Source organism: Toxotes jaculatrix, chromosome 9, assembly GCF_017976425.1.
Source record: "Toxotes jaculatrix isolate fToxJac2 chromosome 9, fToxJac2.pri, whole genome shotgun sequence".
NCBI lineage: Eukaryota > Metazoa > Chordata > Actinopteri > Toxotidae > Toxotes > Toxotes jaculatrix.
In genome coordinates, this window is record NC_054402.1 from 6466338 (window position 1) to 6492041 (window position 25704).

The 25704-nt window shown below is 37.5% G+C and overlaps 7 protein-coding genes across 9 annotated transcripts; 5 read left to right on the forward strand and 2 right to left on the reverse strand.

Moving 5' to 3' along the window:
* Positions 1-577: 577 nt before the first annotated feature.
* LOC121187243 (post-GPI attachment to proteins factor 2-like) lies at positions 578-2699 on the reverse strand. 3 transcript variants are annotated; one of them, XM_041046418.1, is made up of 7 exons: positions 2572-2699; positions 2315-2372; positions 2020-2199; positions 1583-1832; positions 1380-1486; positions 1165-1273; positions 578-1013 (listed from the first exon to the last, which is right to left on the reverse strand). In XM_041046418.1, exons 3-7 carry the CDS (start codon positions 2185-2187, stop codon positions 883-885), a joined length of 765 nt encoding a protein of 254 aa, XP_040902352.1. In that variant the 5' UTR covers positions 2188-2199; positions 2315-2372; positions 2572-2699; the 3' UTR covers positions 578-882. The 3 variants fall into 3 exon arrangements, with proteins under 3 accessions (XP_040902352.1, XP_040902351.1, XP_040902353.1); XM_041046417.1 differs by lacking the exon at positions 2315-2372; XM_041046419.1 differs by lacking the exon at positions 2315-2372 and having other exon boundaries at positions 2484-2699.
* A 612-nt stretch (positions 2700-3311) lies between these two features.
* On the forward strand, positions 3312-6914 carry chrna10a (cholinergic receptor, nicotinic, alpha 10a). Its single transcript, XM_041046416.1, has 5 exons — positions 3312-3384; positions 4381-4526; positions 4754-4908; positions 5586-6118; positions 6214-6914. The coding sequence occupies exons 1-5, from the start codon at positions 3324-3326 to the stop codon at positions 6912-6914; spliced, it is 1596 nt and encodes a 531-aa protein (XP_040902350.1). The 5' UTR covers positions 3312-3323.
* Positions 6915-9095: 2181 nt separating this feature from the next.
* LOC121187446 (olfactory receptor 13H1-like) lies at positions 9096-10034 on the reverse strand. The gene has a single exon (XM_041046700.1). The coding sequence runs from the start codon at positions 10029-10031 to the stop codon at positions 9096-9098; it is 936 nt and encodes a 311-aa protein (XP_040902634.1). The 5' UTR covers positions 10032-10034.
* A 4453-nt stretch (positions 10035-14487) lies between these two features.
* LOC121187318 (olfactory receptor 24-like) lies at positions 14488-15426 on the forward strand. The gene has a single exon (XM_041046502.1). It carries the CDS (start codon positions 14488-14490, stop codon positions 15424-15426), a length of 939 nt encoding a protein of 312 aa, XP_040902436.1.
* Positions 15427-16703: 1277 nt separating this feature from the next.
* LOC121187445 (olfactory receptor 52B2-like) lies at positions 16704-17639 on the forward strand. The gene has a single exon (XM_041046699.1). The coding sequence runs from the start codon at positions 16704-16706 to the stop codon at positions 17637-17639; it is 936 nt and encodes a 311-aa protein (XP_040902633.1).
* A 2058-nt stretch (positions 17640-19697) lies between these two features.
* Positions 19698-20636, forward strand: LOC121187319 (olfactory receptor 24-like). The gene has a single exon (XM_041046503.1). It carries the CDS (start codon positions 19698-19700, stop codon positions 20634-20636), a length of 939 nt encoding a protein of 312 aa, XP_040902437.1.
* A 1647-nt stretch (positions 20637-22283) lies between these two features.
* On the forward strand, positions 22284-23225 carry LOC121187320 (olfactory receptor 52B2-like). Its single transcript, XM_041046504.1, has one exon. It carries the CDS (start codon positions 22284-22286, stop codon positions 23223-23225), a length of 942 nt encoding a protein of 313 aa, XP_040902438.1.
* Positions 23226-25704: the final 2479 nt, after the last annotated feature.

Below are 25704 nucleotides of genomic sequence, written 5' to 3' on the forward strand. Positions count from 1 at the left end.
ACCTAACAATTTGGTAAGTTGGTATATTTGTATATTTGTGTTCTTATTTTTACTTACAGACTTAAAACTTTTTCAAATTTAATCGCAGTTGTATATCCACCATTTTTATTTTATTTTTTATTGTATCCAGGAGCATTAACATTTGGGTCACAGTTAGGTAAGCAGTGTCTGATCATAATACCTGCTGTAGATTAACAACAGGGCATTAAGGTTACATGCAGTACAGAGATTTCACATTTAAATGTGAATTTTGCTTCAAGCTTAGAAAATGAATGGAAATTTGATAGTGGTCTCACTGCTGCATTTGAAATATTACAACAGAGTGGTGATTTATTGTTGGAGGTATTTGGATGGTGTAAAACAGTGTCAGAAGCCTTTGTTTCTGTGTGTGGACAGTATCCGAGACTCTATGAAATATGGAATATTTTAAGGTCACCCTGCTTCCAACTCTTTCCTCCCTATTAAATAATTGTTAGACCTTCATCCCTTTTGTATTTCAGAATAAAAGCCAAGCACACTTGAAAGAACTGTCACTTTACTTTGGCACAGACATAGTATGACCAATTATGTTGTGCATTATACAAAAGTTGATTTTTACATTACATTACATAGCATACAACATGTAGGTGAAGGCATCCATGAATGAAACACTGAGGCCCAAAAAGCACTTATAGCTCACTGAATAGACACTACAGCAGCACGTGTGCATATGTTTTGTTCAGACTTGCCTGACATCCTCACCCTCTAAGGACTTGACAGCCATCATCATGGAAAAATATGGAAAAGGCCTTCATCCCACTCTTCCTCTTGAGCAGGATCAAGGCTGTTATCATCAGGTTGTTCAGTGGTTGTATACTTAGCATTTAGTCCTTGACTTTCTAGTCAGAAGTTTTTGTCTTCGGAGGATGAAATGACCATGACCTCCCGGGTCTTAAAGTCCCACACAGCTGTGAGATGGAAGGCCATGTTGGAGAAGACAACAAGATACTCAAACAGGGCAAAAAATGTATAACCTGTGTAAGGAAGAAACAGGGTTATATTACAGACATATAATTTGGTCAGTATTTTGTAGCTACATTGATATTACTGTAGCATGCTTTTGAATTTTATGGCTTTCTCCTTTAAGTACAGTCAACAGACTTTCCAAATTGATTTAATACTTACTCCCTGATTCACAGTACATGTTGTGTTTCCAGTAGAAGAATCCAGCAAAAGCACAGAAGGATATGTTAAGAAGTAAAAAACGCACTTTCCAGTGGTGAGACTTGGCATCCTATATAGGAATAAAAAAAAAACAGTGATATTAAAAAACAATGAGCTGGACTGAATTACTGTAAATGAGGTGAGGGATTTTAGCTTCCAGTGCATAATAACCTTACCTCAGGACTCAGTGAATTTATCTTAATAGCCTTCCACAAACGGCAGGTTATCAGCATGTAGACAATGGAGCTGACAATGAACAGGACAAAGCCCTCCTTATGTACAACTAAGGAGCAAAAAATATACACATACACCATAGGTTTGACTTAAAATCTCCCCAGTAAAAGGTTCAGTGATTGCGATTAAAACATGGATTACTCACAGTATGTCTCATTGGATGATACATATGTGAGAAGCAAGAGGCCGAGGTTTTCAAAAATAGAAAAGGCCAGGTTCAAGCAGCTGAGTGGACTCTCAGGGAACTTCGAGGCAAAATGTGTCTTGTAAAACTTGAAGTAGGTAAATGCCACCAGGAACCTCGGCGCAGAGTGCAGTCCTATGCAGAATCGCCAAATGTGGCACTCAGGACTCAGGCTTATTGAGGCACTGATAGATGGCAGGTAGTTAGGGACCTGAAAACACACAGAAATGATTTTGTTTTGGTTCAAATTAAAAAGCATCAAAGTCAAATTTCAAACCAAGAAATGGAGGAAGGAGACGACTAAAGGAGAAAAAAAAATATTTCTGATAAATTGAACAACACAAAGATACTTAAGTGAGAAAAATGTGGTTGGTTCCATTTGCAAATAAGAACATTACCTGGCAATGTGTACCAGTGGAGTCCTCAAAATGAAAAACAGAGGATATGAAGACACAAGTTATTAGTCCAAGCAGTGGTAGGCACACAGTAGTCAGAACACAGGTTGTGAATGAAATCCTGATGACCAGGGGCCTCTCATACCCCAAGATGTTTGAGCCTTGTAGCATCTTGGTCTGAAACTGTGAAAAGGTTTTTAAAAACATCTTCATCACGATTTAGCAAAGGCAATAAAAAAGCAACAGTGCATGTAAATCAACAGGCCACAAATCTGAAAATGAGACTGTCGATATTTACCTTAAATTATTTTGGAACATTTTGATACAAGTGCATGCATTCATTAAACACCTGAAGTCTAAAAAAAAAAAAAAAAAAAGAAAAGGAAAGGAAAGGAAAAAAAACTGAACCAGTATACCTCTGTGTAATCTGTTTACTGTTTACTGTTTACAAATAACTGCTGTCGCACCTACACGCAGCTGGCTTGTCAATAACGACGCTGTTACGATAACATGCATCATGTCAGGCTGCAAGATGGACCTGAATATTCCAGATACCATTTATAGGGTCGGTTCCTTTAAAACGAGCTGGGGATCATCCGGCTGTCTAAAAATTCCTGTGACATTTTTGCATCCACTAGATTTTAGTAATATTCTCCCAGAGGATGATACCAGGCCCGCGGATGCAACATCCTCCTTGTGCGACAGAAGAGAGCAGGAAGAAAACACAGTAGGTGTAGCGCACCATCACCCGGAAGAGAAAGTGAGCGGGGGACAGTGCTGAGGTTTGTACGTCTAAACGGTGCGCAGACCCCATGCAAAATAAAACGTATCACAATGTAAAAACAAAAACCGCAAATCAGTGGGTTTATTGTCTGATTGTTATTAGAGGAAGCTGGGAGCTCTCCGTGGTTCTGAACTCGAGCAAACAAAGGATCTATTTTCATAGTGGTTTTTTTCCTTCTCTATATAAACAAATGTTGTGTGTAACTTGCTGTTTATGAGTCCAGTGTGTGTATGTGTGTGTGTGTGTGTGGGGGGGGGGGGGGTTAACATGTCATGGTTGCATTTGGACTTGAACATTCCGTCAATCTGCTGCCCCGCCTCTCTTTTTCCTTTCCAGATTTATCAGTGGGCGTATGCAGGACACGATCTCAAACGCATTACTCATTACTGAATTCGCCATCGGTCTGCTTTTTTTCATTTTCATTTTTTTTTTTTACTTTTCTTTTTGATTTTTAGTGAATGAAACTTGTTTGGCACAGGGCAGCTCAAATGGTCTTTGGATCCAAATAATTTGTTTCAGCAAGATGAAACGATGGAGAATCCAAACTTTATTTCGGTTGCTTCTGTGTATCAGTATTTTGCCAAGTAAGTTTCCTATCGTTTTATTTTAAGTTTACCTGATGTGATCGACAGGTCTGACTTGATGTAGGCTATTTTTTCTTGCCTGTTTCTGTGCCAAAAAAGAAGATGACGGGGTGTAGAGAATATTTGCATAAAAGTCTGACATGCTTTAGTTGGATTTGTTTTTATTGTTGTCACTGTTTAAATATTTTATGGATCATATATTTCTCCTCAGTTTTTCTTTCCTCCTCTATGTAAGTTGTTACCTCGTTGCAGTTGCAGCCAGTTGTTCAGGGATTTTGCTATCATCATAATCCCATAGAACTTCTTTGTATCCAGCTCAGGGTTAACATCTGGCTAACCCAAATCCAACCCTGACACTGGAAACAAGCCCCAGTTAGAAGATATATTATTTAGAGTTTCCATTTTTGGAACTATTCACACACACCTTCTCTCAAGTTTCCTGTTGTTTTGAAGTTATGAATGCAGAACTTCCATGAATAATTCCCTGATAAAACATGAGAAATGTAAAGATGGTATTTATAATGTCACTTTGTTAAGCCATTTCTAACATCACTCTTTTCACAGGACACAAGTGTTTAATCTACCTGTTCGGGCTCATTTTCATATTCCATGTTTTGTGTCCAGTGGATTAAGCATTCAGTCAGCACATGCTACACTCCACATACACAGAAGTCTTTGCTGCTGCATAATGCCAGATTTGCCTGATATCTTTCTAGAGCTTTACAGAAGGGCAATCAAGCCTGACATCCCCTTTGTCCCCTTTCCACCATCTGTCATGCAGCCACGTTTTTTCTCGTGTTCTCCCTTACTTCCCACCTCAGCGTCTACCGCCCTGCATTGGCTCTGAATGTCACTGGTCAGAAAACTGATTGATAAAAGAAAATTTAAAAATAATTTGCCCATCTAAAAAGAAATAATGAATTAAAATGTTATTAAGTTAAACAACAGTTGCTTTGTGGTGATATGGCTGTGAATTGTTTCTTTCTGTGTCTTTAGCATGTTGGTGTGCTCATGGGAAATATGCTCAGAAGCTCCTGAAGGATTTATTCACCAACTATACCAGTGCGCTGAGGCCTGTGGAGGACACAAACACCATCCTGAATGTGACCCTGCAGGTTACACTGTCACAAATTATCGACATGGTAAAACACCACAGTGTCCACAAGATGTTATGCTTGAAGATTAACTGTCAAGATAAGAGATGAAAGAGTTGGCTGATTAATTGATTAGTCAATATATTAATTGCTTCAGTAATGTTTAAAGCAAGAATGGTTGTTGTTTTTTCACTATTATATATCTGTGTAAATATTTCTGTTAACCTGTCATGTATCTTTGTCATATGTTTTTCATAATTTTCAATGTTTTACAGGATGAACGAAACCAAATTTTGACTGCATATTTATGGATACGACAAGTGTGGGTTGACGCACACCTCAAATGGAATAAAGATGATTACGATGGACTCGATACCATCCGCATACCTAGTAGTTATGTATGGAGACCTGATATAGTCCTATATAACAAGTAGGTCGGACTGGTATTGGGTTAATCATTCAGTTGTTATTCTACTGTTGCTATTATTTATTATCAGTATACAAGGCACAAGCTGAACAGTCCTTGAAATCATTATTCATGGGAGTGTCCAGGCCTTTGTCTGCTTTTTATACATCAGTCATGTAACTATTGCAATAGGACTATTGCAATAGTTAGCTAATAATAAAAACAGTAACAACTTTAAATTTTAAAACCAGAGGCACTGTTTTTTTTAACAAGGAGGAAGAAGAAAGAAGGAAGGAAGTGTTGCCTGAGTATGTGAGACCAAGGAGCATTCCTTGATGTGGGGACAAGAAGTCCCAGTGTTGCCTCTGATGGCATTACATTGATTGTGATAACCTAAAAACATCAGATGTACATGTACCTGGTGACATATGTAAACCAAAACATTTTACATTACTGAAAACATGTAAAATGCAGACACAACACTGAGGAATGAGTACAACTATCCAAAATGTGTTGATTCTTTCCTCAGCTGGTGTACTTGTGCCTTTGTATCTCTGAGTTTTTTTCTCAAATCATTCTCCACCTGCTCCAGGAAATTACAGCATCTCTTCAAGGTATCCAAAATATCTGTTAGTATTGGTGTGAATGTGAACACAGTCACTCTAATTTCTTTTTCCAGACGAATTTTCTCTGTCTTTCAGTGCAGATGATCATTTCACTGGCCCAATGGACACCAATGTGGTGATCCGACACGATGGCCAGATTATGTGGGATTCCCCAGCTATCACCAAGAGCTCTTGCAAAGTGGACGTGTCTTTCTTCCCCTTCGATGCCCAGCAATGCAGGTTCACCTACGGCTCCTGGACCTACAACGGTAACCAGCTGGACATCCTGAACGCCATGGAGAGTGCTGACCTGGCTGACCTGGTGGAAAATGTGGAATGGGAGGTGCTGGGTATGCCAGCAAAGAGGAACATTATTCTGTATGGCTGCTGTGCTGACCCTTACCCGGATGTGACCTACACACTGAAACTGAAGAGAAGAGCTTCCTTTTATGTCTTCAACTTGCTCATACCATGTGTGATGATCTCTTTTCTGGCTCCACTGGGCTTCTATCTGCCTGCTGACTCTGGAGAGAAGGTGTCTTTGGGAGTCACTGTGATGTTGGCCCTTACTGTCTTTCAACTATTGGTTGCAGAGATCATGCCACCCTCTGAGAATGTACCCCTTATTGGTAAGGGCAATAAACCAGGGACGAACACCAACATGTGTGATAACTGTAAGTTACAACTTTTTGAACTGATTTCCTTATCCTATTTTCTTCCACAGGAAAGTATTACATTGCAACCATGACCATGATCACAGCCTCCACTGCCCTGACCATCTTCATCATGAACATACATCACTGTGGCCCTGATGCCAAGCCTGTTCCCAAGTGGGCCAAGAAAGTCATTCTGCAGTACATGGCCAGAATGTGCTTTGTTTATGAAGTCGGGGAAAACTGCATGTCGCCACAGCCAGAGAAACAGGAGCCTCCACTTGTAAAGAACACCAACTGCACCATGAACGGTCAGGCAGGACCAGGCAGAGACGACTGTGTCTTCAAAATGGAGAGAGGACAAGAAACAGTGGGCTCCATGACCGCGGAGGAGAGGGAAGACATGGATCAGATGATGAGTCCGATGGGCTCAATGGGGAAGAACCCTACCAACCACTACAGCAACTGGAAAAATGGCATTTTCATGAGCATGGACTGTGGAGATTCGGGGGGTCAGAGGAGATGCAGGAAGGGAGGTGTGAGTGACGGAGAGAGAAAAGACAGAGAGGTTTTCTGCAACAGCCAAAGCCATGAGCGGCAGCTGCTGCGTAACATTGAGTACATAGCCAACTGTTACAGAGATCAGAGGGCCACGCAGAAAAGGACTGGAGAGTGGAAGAAGGTCGCCAAAGTTTTAGATCGCTTCTTCATGTGGATATTTTTCATAATGGTGTTTTTAATGAGCCTGCTCATCATGGGTAAAGCCATCTAACTGCAGAACTGTTGAGTAGCTAGTCTCAGTGACAGTGCTAATTGGTGTACATAGAGATCTTTACAGGGTAGCACAGGATTCATTAAATACTTTATTTTATCCGGTAATTTATCTATCATTCAGATTTTCAAACCTCTTAGAAACTGTTCATTTTGGAGGCCGTGTCACCACCCACCCTTCTACAGTCACAACTGTAAGCAGAATTACATCTTTACATAACTTCTTGTTTATGGGTTTTGTTGTTGACAACTTGCATTCCCTAACTTTCATCCCACAGCTGTGTGAAAGCTCAGCCAAGAAAAAGTCTGTTGTCAAATCAGTACATTTTTCTACTGATTTTATCTCCATAATTTTGTGCTTTTATTTTGAATAAATCACATGCTGATTAGTTTCTGTGCAGCAACATTTCTTTCTTTGTATCTAAAGTAATAGGTCAACGGATTCACAAAAGCAATATGAAGAGGTGACAAATAAATACAGCCCTGAAGCCCTGACACCAATTAATCGTTTTAGTGGTACAGCACAAAAGGATGTTGATGAAAGAAATAACACACAAGACAGACTAATCTTGTTCTGATGGTGTCCTGAAAGTACAAGGCCAGTCTCCCAGAAACAGTGAGTGGGCTCCAGATGCTGTATTTCCAGAAAAAAAATGAAAATGTGGCTTTATTTCACTAATTTAATTTACTTTACAAAATAAATACAAACATGAATTAACACACTAGTGTGAATAATTGTAATTTGTACATGTAATTATCTGGAGGTGGAAAATTTTACCATCATGACATGAAGCAGTGAAAGACAGAATCACCCAACTTTACAGGACAGTCAAGATGTTAAGAAATACAAGCAGGCAAGGTTCAGCGTATAAAACCAGGACATGAAAAAACAAGTCTCAGTGTAACTCACATGGATTATCTGTTAAATCCCCCTGGATCACAACCATTTGCTTCTCTCTTGATGTGTATTATCCCTGGTCTTTATGTTGCAATATGGGCTCTAACTCTTGCTGACTGAATGCTTTATCAGTAAAACTGTGTTTTCATCCCTTCTGAATTGAAAAATGTGCAACACCACATTGAGAGAAGTGTAGAATTGCTATTCAGAAAGAATGTATGCGTGGGACAACTTAATCAGACCACTGGACATGATTAGACCACTGAGCTGAGGCCTACAAGGTGGAAACGCATCCTCAATACAGCAAATGTTGAGGAAAGACCAGAACAGTATTTTTTTGTGAATACAACAGTACATTTCTTCTTCTAATATAATATGATATGATAATCAGCCTAATCTTTTCTAATCAATTCTTCTAGCACTAAGTAGTACATACGTGAAAACTTAGCTGTCTTATGCTCTTAAAGGTAAGATATTTATATGTCTGATGGAGTGGGAAGACTATAATTTCTGAGAGACAGCGCTGCCACATGGCCGAACAGAACAGCTGCGGTCACTGTGATAAAGGAGAGCTGAGCTAACTATACTACTGTGTACATGATCAAGTCTGTCCATTAGAGTCAAGTCAGTAATGCTCCAATACAAATTCAACTGTTTGTACTGGATAAAATAAAGGATAAGATTAGGATAACCGTCTGGTGTGTTATTACTTGCTATTAACAATGAATACACTACGTGAAACATTCCTGCAACTGAGTGAAAATAAATACATGAATACACTCTAATTGTATGTTTACTGTTTTTGGCAAGGGCAGTGGAAATGAGTTCAGTGATTTTATCATTTTTTATGAATTTGCAATAATCAAATTAGTAGCAAAACCGAAAACATCGTTGATGCTGTTCTGGCATTGAGACACAAGAGGTTGGTAGAGAGCTTGTTATGGGGGTGTCTGGTACACAGGGGCCAGGGAGGCTAGGTTGACACTCACTTGTTACACTTTATGATGACAGTCTTCTGTGTTGAGTTCAGAAAATGATTTGCAAATCAGTACTAATTCCATAGATAACAGGAACTTAAAAACAGAGCGTTTTTAAGATTTCGAAACAAATACACATTTCACATAAATTAGTATACAGAGGGAACTGCAACTTAAATCAAAAGTGAATCATCACATGCAACTGAAACAGCCGAAATTATGTTTTGGATACAGACAGACTTTACAACAGGTCTGTCATTATGTTAATCATGTCTGTCTATATGTTTTGAACAGAAGACAGGAGGTGTTAGGTTGGACTCAGTTTTCTTTGTAGCATTTGGATGATTTTATCTCGTAATGATCTTGTTTGCATTCCATAAATGATTGGATTTAAATTAGCAGGGACAACATGAAATAAAACATACGCAATCTTCCTTAAATCTGGGTAGTTTGGGAAACGATGCAATATGATTGTTAAAAATCCTGACCAGAGCATAATAAGATAAAGAACAAGGTGGCTCGCACAGGTTTGCAGTGCTCTGTTATTCAACTCCTTGTTTTTCTTGATCCAGCAGATCAGAGCTATTCTGAAGTAGGTGATAGCTATGCCTCCCATTGAACAACTAAACAGCAGCACAGTGAAAAAGAGTCCGTAGATATTGTTAATGGAAACATCCTCACAAGAAAGCTTGAACAGTGATGCGTTGTCACAGTAAGCATTTTGTATAACCGACCTACAACGGGACAGCCTCACTGTGAGACCTATCAAGACAGACACGAGCACTAATGACACCCCCCATGCAGTTGCTGAAAGCCCGATCACAGTTTTGGTAGTCATAATTGAGCTGTACCTTAAAGGGTGACATATGGCCACATATCTGTCAATTGCCATGATGATGAGAATCATGTGTGAAGCTGAACCGAACGTGTGGCTGTGAAAGGCTTGAACCACGCACTGGTTGTAGGTGATAAAACGTTCAGTTGAAACAATGTGAGCCATCAGCTGAGGCAATAGGACTGTGTTACCTATCAGATCATTGACAGACAGGTTACAAAAGAGAATGTACATTGGCTGGTGCAAGCTCTTCTCAGTGATGATGAGCACAAGAACTCCAATGTTGGAAAAAAGCAGGGAAAAGTAAACAAACAGCAGCAAGAAAAACAGAGGATATGTGTACTGTGGAGCTATGTCGAAACCTTGGATCTCAAGGATATCACTTGAAAACGTCATGTTTCTTTGCATTCTGTTTAATTTGATGAAAAACCTGAAAGAGGAAAAAATTGTTATGCATATAGCAGATATTTCAAGTTGCACACTTGGCACCATTCTGTTATTATTGCAGATTTCAGTTTTTTGACATTTAGTGAAAAAAAAAATCTAAAATAATAAGAAACGAAATGCTTACAATGATTTATCAGACAAAAAAAACAAAAAACAAAACATAATTTAATTCAAATAAAAATAACAAATGCTGTGTAGGGAAAGGCAATACTTACTTTTTAACTATTAATTTCAGACTCCTTTTCCTGTAAATGCAATTAAAAAGTGTTCTGCAGTTGAAGAGACAGTTAAATGATAAACATTTTCCTCTAAATATATACAATAAATACTCATCAAAGATTACTCGTAGGCATAGTTGCAGTGTGACAGTGTAAGATCATTTGTTGTCGTAGATAATGGTAACTTACTCGTGGAGGTGGGAATCAGGACTCAGCAGCTAAATCGTGACCTCTTTTATCTTCCACGTGAATAACATCTGACATCAACTCAACTGTTTTTTTTCCCCTACCAAATCTCATCAGTCAAACCCAACCATTGGTTTATACTAACAATTCAAAGGTTTGATTGGATTCAGATCTGACGACTGAGGAGCCCACTGAAGAACACTGAGCTCACTGTCATGTTCATGAAACTGGTTTGAGACGACTTTTGCTTTGTGATATGGTGCACTGCCATGCTGGAAGTAGCCATTAGAAGATGTTTGAGTAGCGCCCATCAATGAAGCACATGGTCAGCAACAATACTCAGAGAGACTGTAGCATTCAAACTTTCCCACTCACACACACTCACACCATCTGTGTGATTCATCCCAGTCTTCATCTGTCCAGTTTTGGTGAACCTGTGTGCAGCCTCAGATCTCTAATCTTGGCTGACAGGACAGGAACCTGATGTTGTCTTCTGCTGCTGTAGCCTCAAGAGTTGACATCTTGTACATTCAGAGATGCTTTTCTGCTCTCTACCGAGTCGTTATCTGAGTTACTGTAGCCTTCCTGTCAGATTGAATCCAGCTTGGCCATTCTTCTCTGATCTGTCTCATACAAGAGTGAATAAACTGGTGTACTGGTGTACCTAATAAAGTTCTCAGTGAGTGTAGACATAAACGGTGAGACAACTAATTCAGGTCACCTGTCTATAACTGGATTGAGATATGGACATTAGCAGGCCTTTTGGCCACCTATGGCACAAGTTAGAGTTTAATGTTATACACAAAAAAATATTTAAATTGTTGTAAAGTGTAAAAGGGAAAAGCTACAGAAAGTAATTAGAGGGTCAAATCAATTGACAAAGCAACTCGAGGGTCCATCACGTCCATTTCTCTTGGGTGAGACGATTAGTCTAATGTCCTAATGTCCTAACTGCCCTTTTGTGTGCATGAACAGTGTCCTTGTTCCCAAAGGCCTGATGTGACCACCTCAGTTCCACACTAATTCAATTAGTATTTCTAGTATTAGTGCTCCCTGTGGGATGTTTAATTTAACATTACAATTTTAACATGTTATACATTTTTAATTTACTGATACACTTCACATATTCATTAAAACTAAGAATATCTTCTTTTTTTTTTATAAAATAATGTAATAATGAATGGAAAAACACATTTTCAGCAAAGACTATGTTGTGGTACTTAACTTTGAAATGTGAACTTATTTGGTTGAAATGTTTTACACGATAACACACTTGATTAAAGGAATCAAATGTTTACAAGTAAAATGCAGCCTCACTCCTTACAGCCTCCCATAGGTGTTATTAAACAACATCCTTCATTAGCAAAGAAGGAATCTCAAAATCAGCTGGAGGTTTACTAATTGTCCAGGGATTAATTACATTGTGAGACAGTTAATAACACAGGATGTAATGTCTCAGTGGGGCTCATTAATAAATTAGTTTTGACCAAGTAACGAGGCATCTAGCTGATGTAATTTTGCCAACTTGGAGTGGATCCAGTTACATAATAGTGTTACAGTAGCCCTTTAGCCAAAAAGTTCCTGGAAAAGACCATTTCCTGTATTCCTGTAAAACAAAAGCCAGCTCTGGTGCTGGAATTATAAAACGGACACACTGAAGATTTAACAGGTTAAAGTGACTGTAAAATGGTGAAAATATTAAAAGTCCTGTGTCCTTTTATTGACTGTCCCACAGCGTAGAGACCATGATACATTCAGTAAATTTGGCAGCTAAGAAAAAACAGAAGAGTTTATTCTAAAGGACAAGTGATTGAAAAAATGGCCTAGTTGTGATGTCAAATAAAGGACATTTATTATGAGAGCCAATAACAGGCCACTGGCATGTGGTACCACAATTTATTTACAATTTAAGATAAACCTAAACTCACTGAGGACTCAAAATAACTTTATTCCACTCCTTTGAATGATAGGTGATCACAGAAACAGCAAAGGAAATGTTGTGATCGACAGTACTGGTCATCCGGAAGTATTAAATACATTATGTCAATCATTACTAAGTCAGTCTCACATCAGATCCTACTGATGTAGGAGCAATAATGCACGCTTTGATGTCTGAAGGGACTTTCTGATGGTCCATTACTCTTTTTCTGTTTTATCTTTTTCATTTTAAATTCTTCTTTTTCAGTTTCTTACATCTTTAGCCTGTTCCTTTTGTTACTGTCACTAGTAATTACCAGTTCATCTCAGCCTCATCTTATTCATTTGCTGTGAATGAAGTCCGTCATCCCCACAACAACTACACAACTACACAACCTTCACTTAATTGTAATCACGTTATTCATTAGTAAGTCATTCATTAAAAAGAAAATCAGTCATTTGAATATTATTTCTGGGAAACAAACTAAATGAATTTATGAAAAACGACACGTGTGCTCCACAGGTTTGTTTTTTCTTCACAAAAAGATCTCAAAACTTTTTACTTTCAATAATCTTGATGTTATTCATCTTTGCAAAGCCACGGACAATCCCGGAGGAAAAAGGTGACGTAAACAAGTTATGGATATGGGTATGGTGACATTAAATAAAGCAAGGTGTGCAGGGTAGCTCTCAGCACTAAAATACATACGGAAAAAGACAGAACACAGAAATGAGTGCAGATCACTCAGAGCAGTGCAATTTGTCACTGATTTTGATTTGAAATGATGCTTTATGAAGGAGGACACACTTAATTATTATTATATAATGATCATTTCGTAAATGTGAATGGCCAGACTGTTCATCATCTTCACAAGTCTGAATCAGCAGGACAAAACTACTTATTAATTACAAATTTCTTACCACTTTCTAATAAAGTTACTTGTGAGCCCTGTTAAGTAAAGTGGTGCATAATACTGAGCGGTTAGTATGTAGTTTCTCACTGCTTCATGATTTCCTTGCTATAATGTTCCCTTTTTGCATCCCATCAACTGTAATTAAACATCATCTTAGAAAACTAACAAGCAGATGCTGAGTTTTTTACTGTGCTTTCAATGAGTTACTGAGTTTTTACCGGGAAATTAAAAAATTAATTCCTTGATAACAAACCAGAGACAGCAGGAGTCACAAAACAGGCTTTTATTCATCGTAATCAGAGCACATGTACTTAAACATTCACACATTCATATGCCATGTTGTGTAACATTAGAAATGCTGATGCCTTAATGCCTTAAAAAACAAGTACCCAGTCTACTTGAGGTTTGTGAATTTCACTGTGAAATTTCACTAAATCATCAGCCCAGGCAAAACAGAAAGGTAATTCAGGCTGTGGCCTCTTGACCCCATCACCAGACAGCCAGTTGATGTATGAGCCTGGAAAACCACGGATTAAGCTCAGCTATGATCCCATCTGACTGAAAGGATAATGTTGAAATGAGACTCATATTACCATTTATGTGAGGCTGGCTCTGTACATAATACTACAAAAGTATAGTATACTTTAAATTTGACATTACAGTGGTGCCAAATGAACACCTACACCTGCACTCTCTATCTCTCTCTGGCTTTTACTTCCACCAAGGAGGTAAAGTTACAGTAAGTAAATTGTTTACACATTTCATTCTGTCTCTGGTGTCTTAAACAAAAGGCAGCTATTTGCTGACAAACTGCATTTCATCATACGTGTTTTACCCACAACTGTGTCTGAGTCTTGGCGCAAAAACTTTCTGCACTGTACTCTTGGGTAATGTCACTGTCTTACCTCAGTGTTTAAATGCCAACGACAGGCTGAATCTTTTATATTGCATCTTACAACACAGTTGAACTGCAGGTGAGCCTAAGATAACATATTGCAAAGGTAAGATATTAGAGACATGGCTGAATTACTCCATAGCACTTAATCTAAGATTGTTTGTTAATAGGGATGTTGTTAATAATGCTATTCTGTTTTTCAGCTGAAAATTATTCCTTCGTCAGTTGGCATAATTTTCCAACAGAAGCAGCAGTAACAACATTATAGTGTACAGTACTCTGTAATTATGTACACAAACAAATCTGCTTTTTTACTAACCCTGGAAACACTGAGTTTATCCAATGCAAACATTTACCCAGCATTTTTGTTTGGAGCATTGCTGTATGTCATTATTGTGTTTTGCAATTTGTTGGTACTGACAACTATTGCTGTGAGTAAAAACCTACACAAGCCCATGTTTATCCTGCTCCTCAACCTGCCCATTAGTGACACGGTGGGTGCTACAGCTTTTTTCCCTCACTTTGTTTCCAGCATTGTGACACAGAACAGATTGATTTCCCATCCTGCATGTATAACTCAGGCGTTTCTGATTCATTTTTATGGTGCAGGGAACCTGCTGATCTTGAGTGCCATGGCATATGACAGATACATTGCAATATGTTGTCCTTTGAGGTATAATGCTATCATGAGTCCACAAACTTTAATCAAAATGATTATTTTCATATGGCTCATAAATTTCTCAATGATAGTCACGTTGATTTTGTTGCTTGCACGGTTTAAAATTTGCAGGATGAATATAGTGGATTTGTACTGTAACAATCCATCATTACTGAAACTGGTCTGTGAGGACACCAGAGTCAACAACTACTATGGTTTGGCTACTATAGTGTTACTTCAAGGTGGACCACTGCTAATAATAATATATACATATGCACAGATTTTGCGAACATGTGTGATGACTAATCAGTCAGCTGCCCGGAGGAAAGCTATTCAGACATGTGGTACACATTTAGTTGTTTTCTTAATCTTACAAATTAATACTGTGGTGACTCTCGTTGCTCATCGGTTTGAGAGTGCATCCCCGTTCATGAGAAGGGCTCTTGGTGTGTCAGTTTTAGTATTTCCCCCGTTTTTGGACCCAATTATATACGGACTAAAATCCACAGAACTGAAGCAGAGTATTAAGATGTTTCTAAAAAGAAATGTAGGTTCAACAAATATATAACCTGTGTGAGGTAGGCTTTCTTAATAAATATTTCATGTTCACATGGTAAATTAAACCTTTGTTTTAAAAACATATATAAATAAAAGTACAGCCTAAACTATTGACAACTTCCAAATCCAGGGCAATTTAATCCTTTGAGCAAAAACAGTCCAAAAATATGTCATGTGTTTTTTCACTTTGGACAGTAAACATTGCAAGTTACATATCCCTTAATGTGATGATGCATGTTTTGCAAATCTGTAAATGATCTAATGTTCACATTTATGTTAAAATACATTTATGAGCATTGTCAAACTTTTATAAAACACTACAGATCACCTGAAACAGCTGAGGCCTGGAGGACAGTTGTTGTTGTTCCTGCTAGTTTGGTGAGGGGAGTTAGCTCCCCCCTGTTATTAAGCCCAGTCAGAAGGATTTAGTAACATCTAGAGCTGAGGCTGCAGTTTGCAAGCAAGTCAGTTGCCCATAAAGGGCGAATAATTTTGTTTTCAGACACATTCCTCTTTTTATTCGTATTTATACACATCAGTAATCACATTGGAAGAGACTGATCAATTAAGTTTTGAGAAGATATACACTTCATCTATCGAGAATAAATCACATTGTCACAATCATTTCATGAGAAGAGGTAAAATATATTTTATTCCAACTTCATGAGCAACAGTGTATAATTATTTGAATAGGCATCTATGCTTTGTGTGAAACTCCTGTAATTTCCTAATTAATAAAATTTAATTTTGAAAATGTGGAAATGTGATGTGATTTGATATTTTCTAATACTGCATGCATCTTATTCATTTGCTGTGAATGAAGTCCATCATCCCCACTAACAAGCCACATCAATCCAAAACGTCCTGCTACACAACCTTCACTTAATTGTAATCACGTTATTCATTAGTAAGTCATTCATTAAAAAGAAAATCAGTAATTTGAATATTATTTCTGGGAAACAAACTAAATGAATTTATGAAAAACGACACGTGTGCTCCACAGGTTTGTTTTTTCTTCACAAAAAGATCTCAAAACTTTTTACTTTCAATAATCTTGATGTTATTCATCTTTGCAAAGCCACGGACAATCCCGGAGGAAAAAGGTGACGTAAACAAGTTATGGATATGGGTATGGTGACATTAAATAAAGCAAGGTGTGCAGGGTAGCTCTCAGCACTTCATGTGGCACTACTCTGAAAGTGACACATTGTGACACCTTTAGACCTTGACTCAGTTTCCAATAATGAATTTTAATAACTGTTTTTCTCCTTACTGATCTAAATGAAAATGGAGAACAAATCTTTTGGGTTCAGCTCTGAGTTAACCCTGGATCCATTTGTTATTCCACCTGGAGGAAAGTTCCCCATATTTTTTCTCGGCATTACAATTTATTTTTTTGGCATTTTTTGCAACCTGACCCTGTTGACTTTGATCGTTCTGAAGAGGAGCCTTCACAAACCCATGTATATCATCCTGTTTAGTCTTCCCCTCAATGATCTCATCGGCATATCAGCAATGTTACCTAAAGTACTTTCAGACATTGTTACAGAGACAAATAAGGTTTACTATCCTCTCTGTGTTTTACAAGGATTCTTGCTCCACATGTACGGTGGTGGAATTTTGTTTATCCTTGCAGCGATGTCCTTTGATCGTTATGTTGCCATTTGCATGCCGTTACGCTACAGCTCTGTTATGACCCCCAGGGTTGTTATTTGTATTATCTCTCTAGTTTGGGGTCTTGACTTTGTCTTGATTGTATCACTATTCTCCCTGCAGACAAGGCTTCCAAGGTGCAAATCTGTCATTATGAATGTGTTCTGTGATAACCCATCTCTACTGAAGCTTACATGCGGAAACACGACAATCAATAATATCATAGGACTGTTTAACACAGCTATCATGCAAGCTGTGAGTGTGTCTGTTCAGGCATTTTCCTATGTGAGGATTCTCATCACATGTGTGTTCAAAAGGAGGTCTGAGGCAAAGACGAAAGCTGTCAACACGTGTGTTGCGCAGTTGGTCATATTAATCATATTTGAGATTGTGGGAACTTTCACAATTTTATCTCACAGATTCAAAAATGTCTCAGCTGACTTGCAAAAGATAATGGGCATGCTAATATTTCTTGTACCCCCACTTCTGAATCCAATTGTATACGGGCTATATACAAGTGAAATAAGAAAAATACTGTTGAAAGTTTTAAAAAATAGAGTATCCGTCTAAATCTTGACAGCAATGAATACTGTGGATTTTAAGTGTGTTGACTGACATTTTTGTCAATTTAATTTTTGTCAATTTTTCTCAATGCAACCTGGAAAAAAAGTGGAACATATTTTTAGTGTGATCTCTTTTTTTGTGTTTCTATTGGTGTGTACACTGATTTGTGTTATATAAGTACTGTGGTGAGTAATTAGGAAATTATATTAGAAATCAGTCTTGTGCTGTATACAGTCTAATATTTAATCCTTCAAGTTACATGTTCATTTAAAGTCTCTTGAAAATAGAGTCTGAAATTTGCCCTCTTTACTTGTTCTTCTCTTCACAGATGGCTCCATGTTTAAATGTTGTTTTTTACCTTGTAATGCGTGTTCCCTTAGTGTTCACATTTTCATTTGTCTGCACTTAACGCACCATACTGTAGTTACCTGCTGTGTGCACTGCAATTATTGCTGAATCAAAAATAAACAAAAATATGTACATTATGTACAAAATGTACTGATGCTTACTGTGTGGTCCACTGACAAGTCATTTAATGAAAACACAACAAAAATGACAAAGAGCACAATTCACACCGTTTTTTCATTTTCATGGTATCACATATTAAATTCAGTCATGAAAGTTGGATTCTCATAGCCAGGATTCTTTTTTTATACACAGATTCAGAAGCTGAGGGAAAAAGACAGAACACAGAAATGAGTGCAGATCACTCAGAGCAGTGCAATTTGTCACTGATTTTGATTTGAAATGATGCTTTATGAAGGAGGACACACTTAATTATTATTATATAATGATCATTTCGTAAATGTGAATGGCCATACTGTTCATCATCTTCACAAGTCTGAATCAGCAGGACAAAACTACTTATTAATTACAAATTTCTTACCATTTTCTAAAAAAGTTACTTGTGAGCCCTGTTAAGTAAAGTGGTGCATAATACTGAGTGGTTAGTATGTAGTTTCTCACTGCTTCATGATTTCCTTGCTATAATGTTCCCTTTTTGCATCCCATCAACTGTAATTAAACATCATCTTAGAAAACTAACAAGCAGATGCTGAGTTTTTTACTGTGCTTTCAATGAGTTACTGAGTTTTTACCGGGAAATTAAAAAATTAATTCCTTGATAACAAACCAGAGACAGCAGGAGTCACAAAACAGGCTTTTATTCATCGTAATCAGAGGACATGTACTTAAACATTCACACATTCATATGCCATGTTGTGTAACATTAGAAATGCTGATGCCTTAATGCCTTAAAAAACATGTACCCAGTCTACTTGAGGTTCGTGAATTTCACTGTGAAATTTCACTAAATCATCAGCCCAGGTAAAACAGAAAGGTAATTCAGGCTGTGGCCTCTTGACCCCATCACCAGACAGCCAGTTGATGTATGAGCCTGGAAAACCACGGATTAAGCTCAGCTATGATCCCATCTGACTGAAAGGATAATGTTGAAATGAGACTCATATTACCATTTATGTGAGGCTGGCTCTGTACATAATACTACAAAAGTATAGTATTCTTTAAATTTGACATTACAGTGGTGCCAAATGAACACCTACACCTGCACTCTCTATCTCTCTCTGGCTTTTACTTCCACCAAGGAGGTAAAGTTACAGTAAGTAAATTGTTTACACATTTCATTCTGTCTCTGGTGTCTTAAACAAAAGGCAGCTATTTGCTGACAAACTGCATTTCATCATACGTGTTTTACCCACAACTGTGTCTGAGTCTTGGCGCAAAAACTTTCTGCACTGTACTCTTGGGTAATGTCACTGTCTTACCTCAGTGTTTAAATGCCAACGACAGGCTGAATCTTTTATATTGCATCTTACAACACAGTTGAACTGCAGGTGAGCCTAAGATAACATATTGCAAAGGTAAGATATTAGAGACATGGCTGAATTACTCCATAGCACTTAATCTAAGATTGTTTGTTAATGGGGATGTTGTTAATAATGCTATTCTGTTTTTCAGCTGAAAATTATTCCTTCGTCAGTTGGCATAATTTTCCAACAGAAGAAGCAGCAGTAACAACATTATAGTGTACAGTACTCTGTAATTATGTACACAAACAAATCTGCTTTTTTACTAACCCTGGAAACACTGAGTTTATCCAATGCAAACATTTACCCAGCATTTTTGTTTGGAGCATTGCTGTATGTCATTATTGTGTTTTGCAATTTGTTGGTACTGACAACTATTGCGGTGACTAAAAACCTACACAAGCCCATGTTTATCCTGCTCCTCAACCTGCCCATTAGTGACACGGTGGGTGCTACAGCTTTTTTCCCTCACTTTGTTTCCAGCATTGTGACACAGAACAGATTGATTTCCCATCCTGCATGTATAACTCAGGCGTTTCTGATTCATTTTTATGGTGCAGGGAACTTGCTGATCTTGAGTGCCATGGCATATGACAGATACATTGCAATATGTTGTCCTTTGAGGTATAATGCTATCATGAGTCCACAAACTTTAATCAAAATGATTATTTCCATATGGCTCATAAATTTCTCAATGATAGTCACGTTGATTTTGTTGCTTGCACGGTTTAAAATTTGCAGGATGAATATAGTGGATTTGTACTGTAACAATCCATCATTACTGAAACTGGTCTGTGAGGACACCAGAGTCAACAACTACTATGGAATGGCTACTATAGTGTTACTTCAAGGCGGACCACTGTTAATAATAATATACACATATGCACAGATTTTGCGAACATGTGTGATGACTAATCAGTCAGATGCCCGGAGGAAAGCTATTCAGACATGTGGTACACATTTAGTTGTTTTCTTAATCTTACAAATTAATACTGTGGTGACTCTCGTTGCTCATCGGTTTGAGAGTGCATCCCCGTTCATGAGAAGGGCTCTTGGTGTGTCAGTTTTAGTATTTCCCCCGTTTTTGGACCCAATTATATACGGACTAAAATCCACAGAACTGAAGCAGAGTATTAAGATGTTTCTAAAAAGAAATGTAGGTTCAACAAATATATAACCTGTTTGAGGTAGGCTTTCTTAATAAATATTTCACGTTCACATGGTAAATTAAACCTTTGTTTTAAAAATATATATAAATAAAAGTACAGCCTAAACTATTGACAACTTCCAAATCCAGGGCAATTTAATCCTTTGAGCAAAAACAGTCCAAAAGTATGTCATGTGTTTTTTCACTTTGGACAGTAAACATTGCAAGTTACATATCCCTTAATGTGATGATGCATGTTTTGCAAATCTGTAAATGATCTAATGTTCACATTTATGTTAAAATACATTTATGAGCATTGTCAAACTTTTATAAAACACTATAGATCACCTGAAACAGCTGAGGCCTGGAGGACAGTTCTTGTTGTTCCTGCTAGTTTGGTGAGGGGAGTTAGCTCAATGTTATTAAACCCAGTGAGACGGATTTAGTAACATCTAGAGCTGAGGCTGCAGATTGCAAGCAAGTCAGTTGCCCATAAAGGGCAAATAATTTTGTTTTCAGACACATTCCTCTTTTATTCGTATTTATACACATCAGTAATCACATTGGAAGAGACTGATCAATTAAGTTTTGAGAAGATATACACTTTATCTATCCAGAATAAATCACATTGTCATAATCATTTCATGAGAAGAGGTAAAATATATTTTATTCCAACTTCATGGGCAACAGTGTATAATTATTTGAATAGGCATCTATGCTTTGTGTGAAACTCCTGTAATTTCCTAATTAATAAAATTTAATTTTGAAAATGTGGAAATGTGATGTGATTTGATATTTTCTAATACTGCATGCATACTATAAGAGGGACAACTAATGCTGAAATGAGACACTGAGATTTCTTATATGTTCAACCCTTTCTCATGTCCGTAACACTGATTTAAGGAGAGAACATGTATTAGATGTTGACCTGTACAAGTGTACAAAATATTTGTTATTTGAAAGACTATTGTCACAGTTTAATACTTTGTTGCCGCAGAGACAGCAACTGTACTTTTAACCATCACTCTGTCTCTCTTTCTCCGGCATTTTGTTTTAAGAAACGTTATTTATTTAATTTTGTCATTGGCACTGGACAAATCTAAGAACAAAACGCTGATGTACAGTATAATTTGAGCTCAAGGATTTACTTTATCAAGTTTCAAATTCAACAAGCATAGATTCAAAATATATATTAAATTTATGTATATATTTACATATGTAAATCCAGGGCACTGGCAGTTAAGATAGTGTCGATACAAATTATGTTGCAGAGATAAGTATGACATTTTAACTTTTCATTCTTTTGTTAATATTCTGCAAGCGGGGCTATTTTGAAACCATGTTGCATCATAACTGTGTTTCACCTAATATGTCAGTGTTGTTGAAACAGTTTTCTGGAGCAGTTGATGCAATACGTTTCTAATCTCATGGGCTATCTTGAATGCCAATAAAAGAGGACGTCTCTTTAATCGCTTCGTACAACAGAGTGCAGATGAGGGTAAGATCTGGAACAACAGGTAAGAAACTAGAGGCACATTTAAATCAATGCACAGCACTTAATTGAAAATTGCTTGTTAACAAGGACATTTCTTTCAGGTGAAGCTGCATCAGCTGGAAAGATTTCAAGGAACATTTTTTGAATAGAGGAGACAGCAGTATAACAAAGACTGCATAATCATGGATACAAATGAATCTTATGAGATAATGCTAAAACTTGAAACACTGGGTTTATCTACAACACATATTTATCCTGTGTTTGTATTTGGAACACTTATCTATGTAATCATTGTCTTTTGCAATTTGTTGGTACTGACAACTATTGCTGTGAGTAAAAACCTACACAAGCCCATGTTTATCCTGCTCCTCAACCTGCCCATTAGTGACACGGTGGGTGCTACAGCTTTTTTCCCTCACTTTGTTTCCAGCATTGTGACACAGAACAGACTGATTTCCCATCCTGCATGTATAACTCAGGCGTTTCTGATTCATTTTTATGGTGCAGGGAACCTGCTGATCTTGAGTGCCATGGCATATGACAGATACATTGCAATATGTTGTCCTTTGAGGTATAATGCTATCATAACTCCACAAACTTTAATCAAAATGATTATTTCAATATGGCTCATAAGTTTCTCAATCATGGTCACGCTGATTTTGTTGCTTGCACGGTTTAAAATTTGCAGGATGAATATAGTGGATTTGTACTGTAACAATCCATCATTACTGAAACTGGTCTGTGAGGACACCAGAGTCAACAACTACTATGGAATGGCTGGTATAGTCTTACTTCAAGGTGGACCACTGTTAATAATAATATACACATATGCACAGATTTTGCGAACATGTGTGATGACTAATCAGTCAGATGCCCGGAGGAAAGCTATTCAGACATGTGGTACACATTTAGTTGTTTTCTTAATCTTACAAATTAATACTGTGGCGACTCTCATTGCTCATCGGATTAAGAGTGCATCCCCGTTCATGAGAAGGGCTCTTGGTGTGTCAGTTGTAGTATTTCCCCCGTTTTTGGACCCAATTATATACGGACTAAATTCCACAGAACTGAAGCAGAGTATTAAGATGTTTCTAAAAAGAAGTTTTTGTTCAACCAAGTTGTAACCAGTTTTTGATTTTGGTTATAATTTGATTGGAGAAATCATGCCCAGGGTACATCAACATTGTAATAAGACTGATTTCAGAATCCAGTATGACCGAAGGTGCACAGTCTCCATTAACAACAACATGCCATGTGTCACTGTAATGTTGAGAAATTACACATCTTTGGATATGATGATTCTATTTTATTTTTATTTATTTTATTTGCATACATAAATGTTTGACGCTCTTCCACACAGTGACTGAACAGCACTGTGCAAACTAGACAAAACAAAACAAAACAAAACAAAACAAAAAACAAAACACATAATGCAAATTACACACAATAATACATCACAAATGCACACCTTGTCAGCACAATGGGCATGTTAGACTAGTTAAAAACAGATATTTAAATTTGACTTTAAAGCTACTGATTAAACGTCTACTCTTTATACTGTATGCCCTGTTAATAAGTTTACATGTCTGTACCTACATGTTCTGTTCATGTGTATGTTTGTGATTATGAGCATTTAAAAACTGCTGAGAGACCTTATGAAAACAATGAGTTGTGTAAATGAAAGATAGTCTCACAAAAGGTATCTCACTACAGGTATGAATCCACTCACAACAGACTAAAGACATGAAGTGAAAGTGTCTTGAAATTGTGTATTGCTTTTAATAACTTTGTTATTGTTGCTGTCTGATTGTTATTGTTTGTTGTCCTGTTGTCTATTCTTATGTATTTACTTACACTGTCCCTGTTAAATAAATAAATAAATACAAATACAAACACAAAACCATATTTTAAATTCCACAGCTGTTAGCCTTAACACAAAATTAACTTCTGTATTTCCTATGGGAAAGCCAATTTTGTCTACAATGTACAATACACAGTTTTATAAACCATAAAATCAACAGATTATTTTCTTTAAAAAATGATTGACTGTAAAATGTCAAAAAGATTGAGAAAAATGCCTCTTAAAACCACAGCCCAAGGTAATGACTTTCAGCAGCTTGTTTCATTCGACCAACAGTCCAGACTCCAAAAAGGTTTACTTATATCTGTATGAATAAGTAAAGCATCAAATCTCTACACTTGAAAAGCTAGAAGCAACAGATGTTTGGCATTTTTGTTGGCCAAAAAACAAGAACTCAATTATTAAAATAGTTGATTAATTGATTTTTTCTTCTTACAATTGACTAGCTGATTAACTGAATCATAGCTGAAGTCTGCAGTAAATATCCTTCTAGCCCCTATTCATAGAATTTTCCCATCTTAAATAGTGTTTCTCAGATTAAATTGACGCATTTTTCCCCCTCAACAACAAGGGAAGTAAACCGTTTTCTGGAACGCATGTTCCACTTGGTATTTAACTGTTAACATATCCTTATAATGCTAATAGACCATCAGTACATTGCTGTCTCCAACTGTGTCCTCTCTGATGCTACCACTGGAGGGGGCTAAAGATTGCTTTTATTTTATTGTGTAAAACCCCGCAGTGAAGTTGCAGTCAGCACCATATGATTTTGAAAACACTGATTTTAGTATCGTTTAGTATCATTTTTTCATGCTTTGCTACAGAGAGAATAAGGGTACACCCTTATGCCAAAAAGGTGATTTATGACCCCTGATGGTCCTTACTCTCTGCAGAATGTCTGAAGGTCCGGATCTGCAAAAAGTATCACACACACAGAGTTTCAGATCAATATGGGTCAATATGCAATGTTGTACACTCTAAGGCGTCTCATGACAAAGCGTTTGTTGTTTAGGGTGCATCAAAGAAAAACAAAAACAGAGAAAGGTATAAATGTGCAAGTGAGAAAGTAACGTCGGTACATAGGGATCGGACTACACCGACAAGGTGACTCATGGTAGGAATACCACTGCGCCGCTGTTTTCTATTATCTATCATATTACTGTGTGGGAAATTGGCCAATTCGCCATCTCCCAGCATGCACCACCAGCATATGCATATAGGAATCACCTGATTGGTTCGGTTTGTCATGTGAATCACGTGGTGGGATCGAGTGTGTTCAGAGATAGAATATCTCTGTATAGTGGCGGTCATTTGAAGTTTTCTTTGCAGAGTATGTCGGTTTGTTGCGTTTGTTAGGTGTTTTGAGTGTTAGTAGTGTTGATAGTTTATTTTTGGAGAATCAGTGTAGATGTAAAAATATAAAAATCACCGGTCGGCCACGGTGCAATGTTGTATTGTGGAACACACAGCAGCACCGCGACCGAAGGCCACGGTGCAATGTTGTATGGTGGGACACACAGCAGCACCGCGACCGAAGGCCAGTCCCTTCCGAAAAATCCATCGATGTGTCATTTATTGGTTTCTGCATTTTTTGGGATAAGATGGCAAATGTGATCTCATTCCAAATGTCTAATTCATGTGCTAAATAACACGCAGCTCTGATGGGAATCGAACCCACACTACATTGTTGCAAGACAACTAAACCAATGACAGGGTTTCAATACCGAATGAAGCAGTAAAGT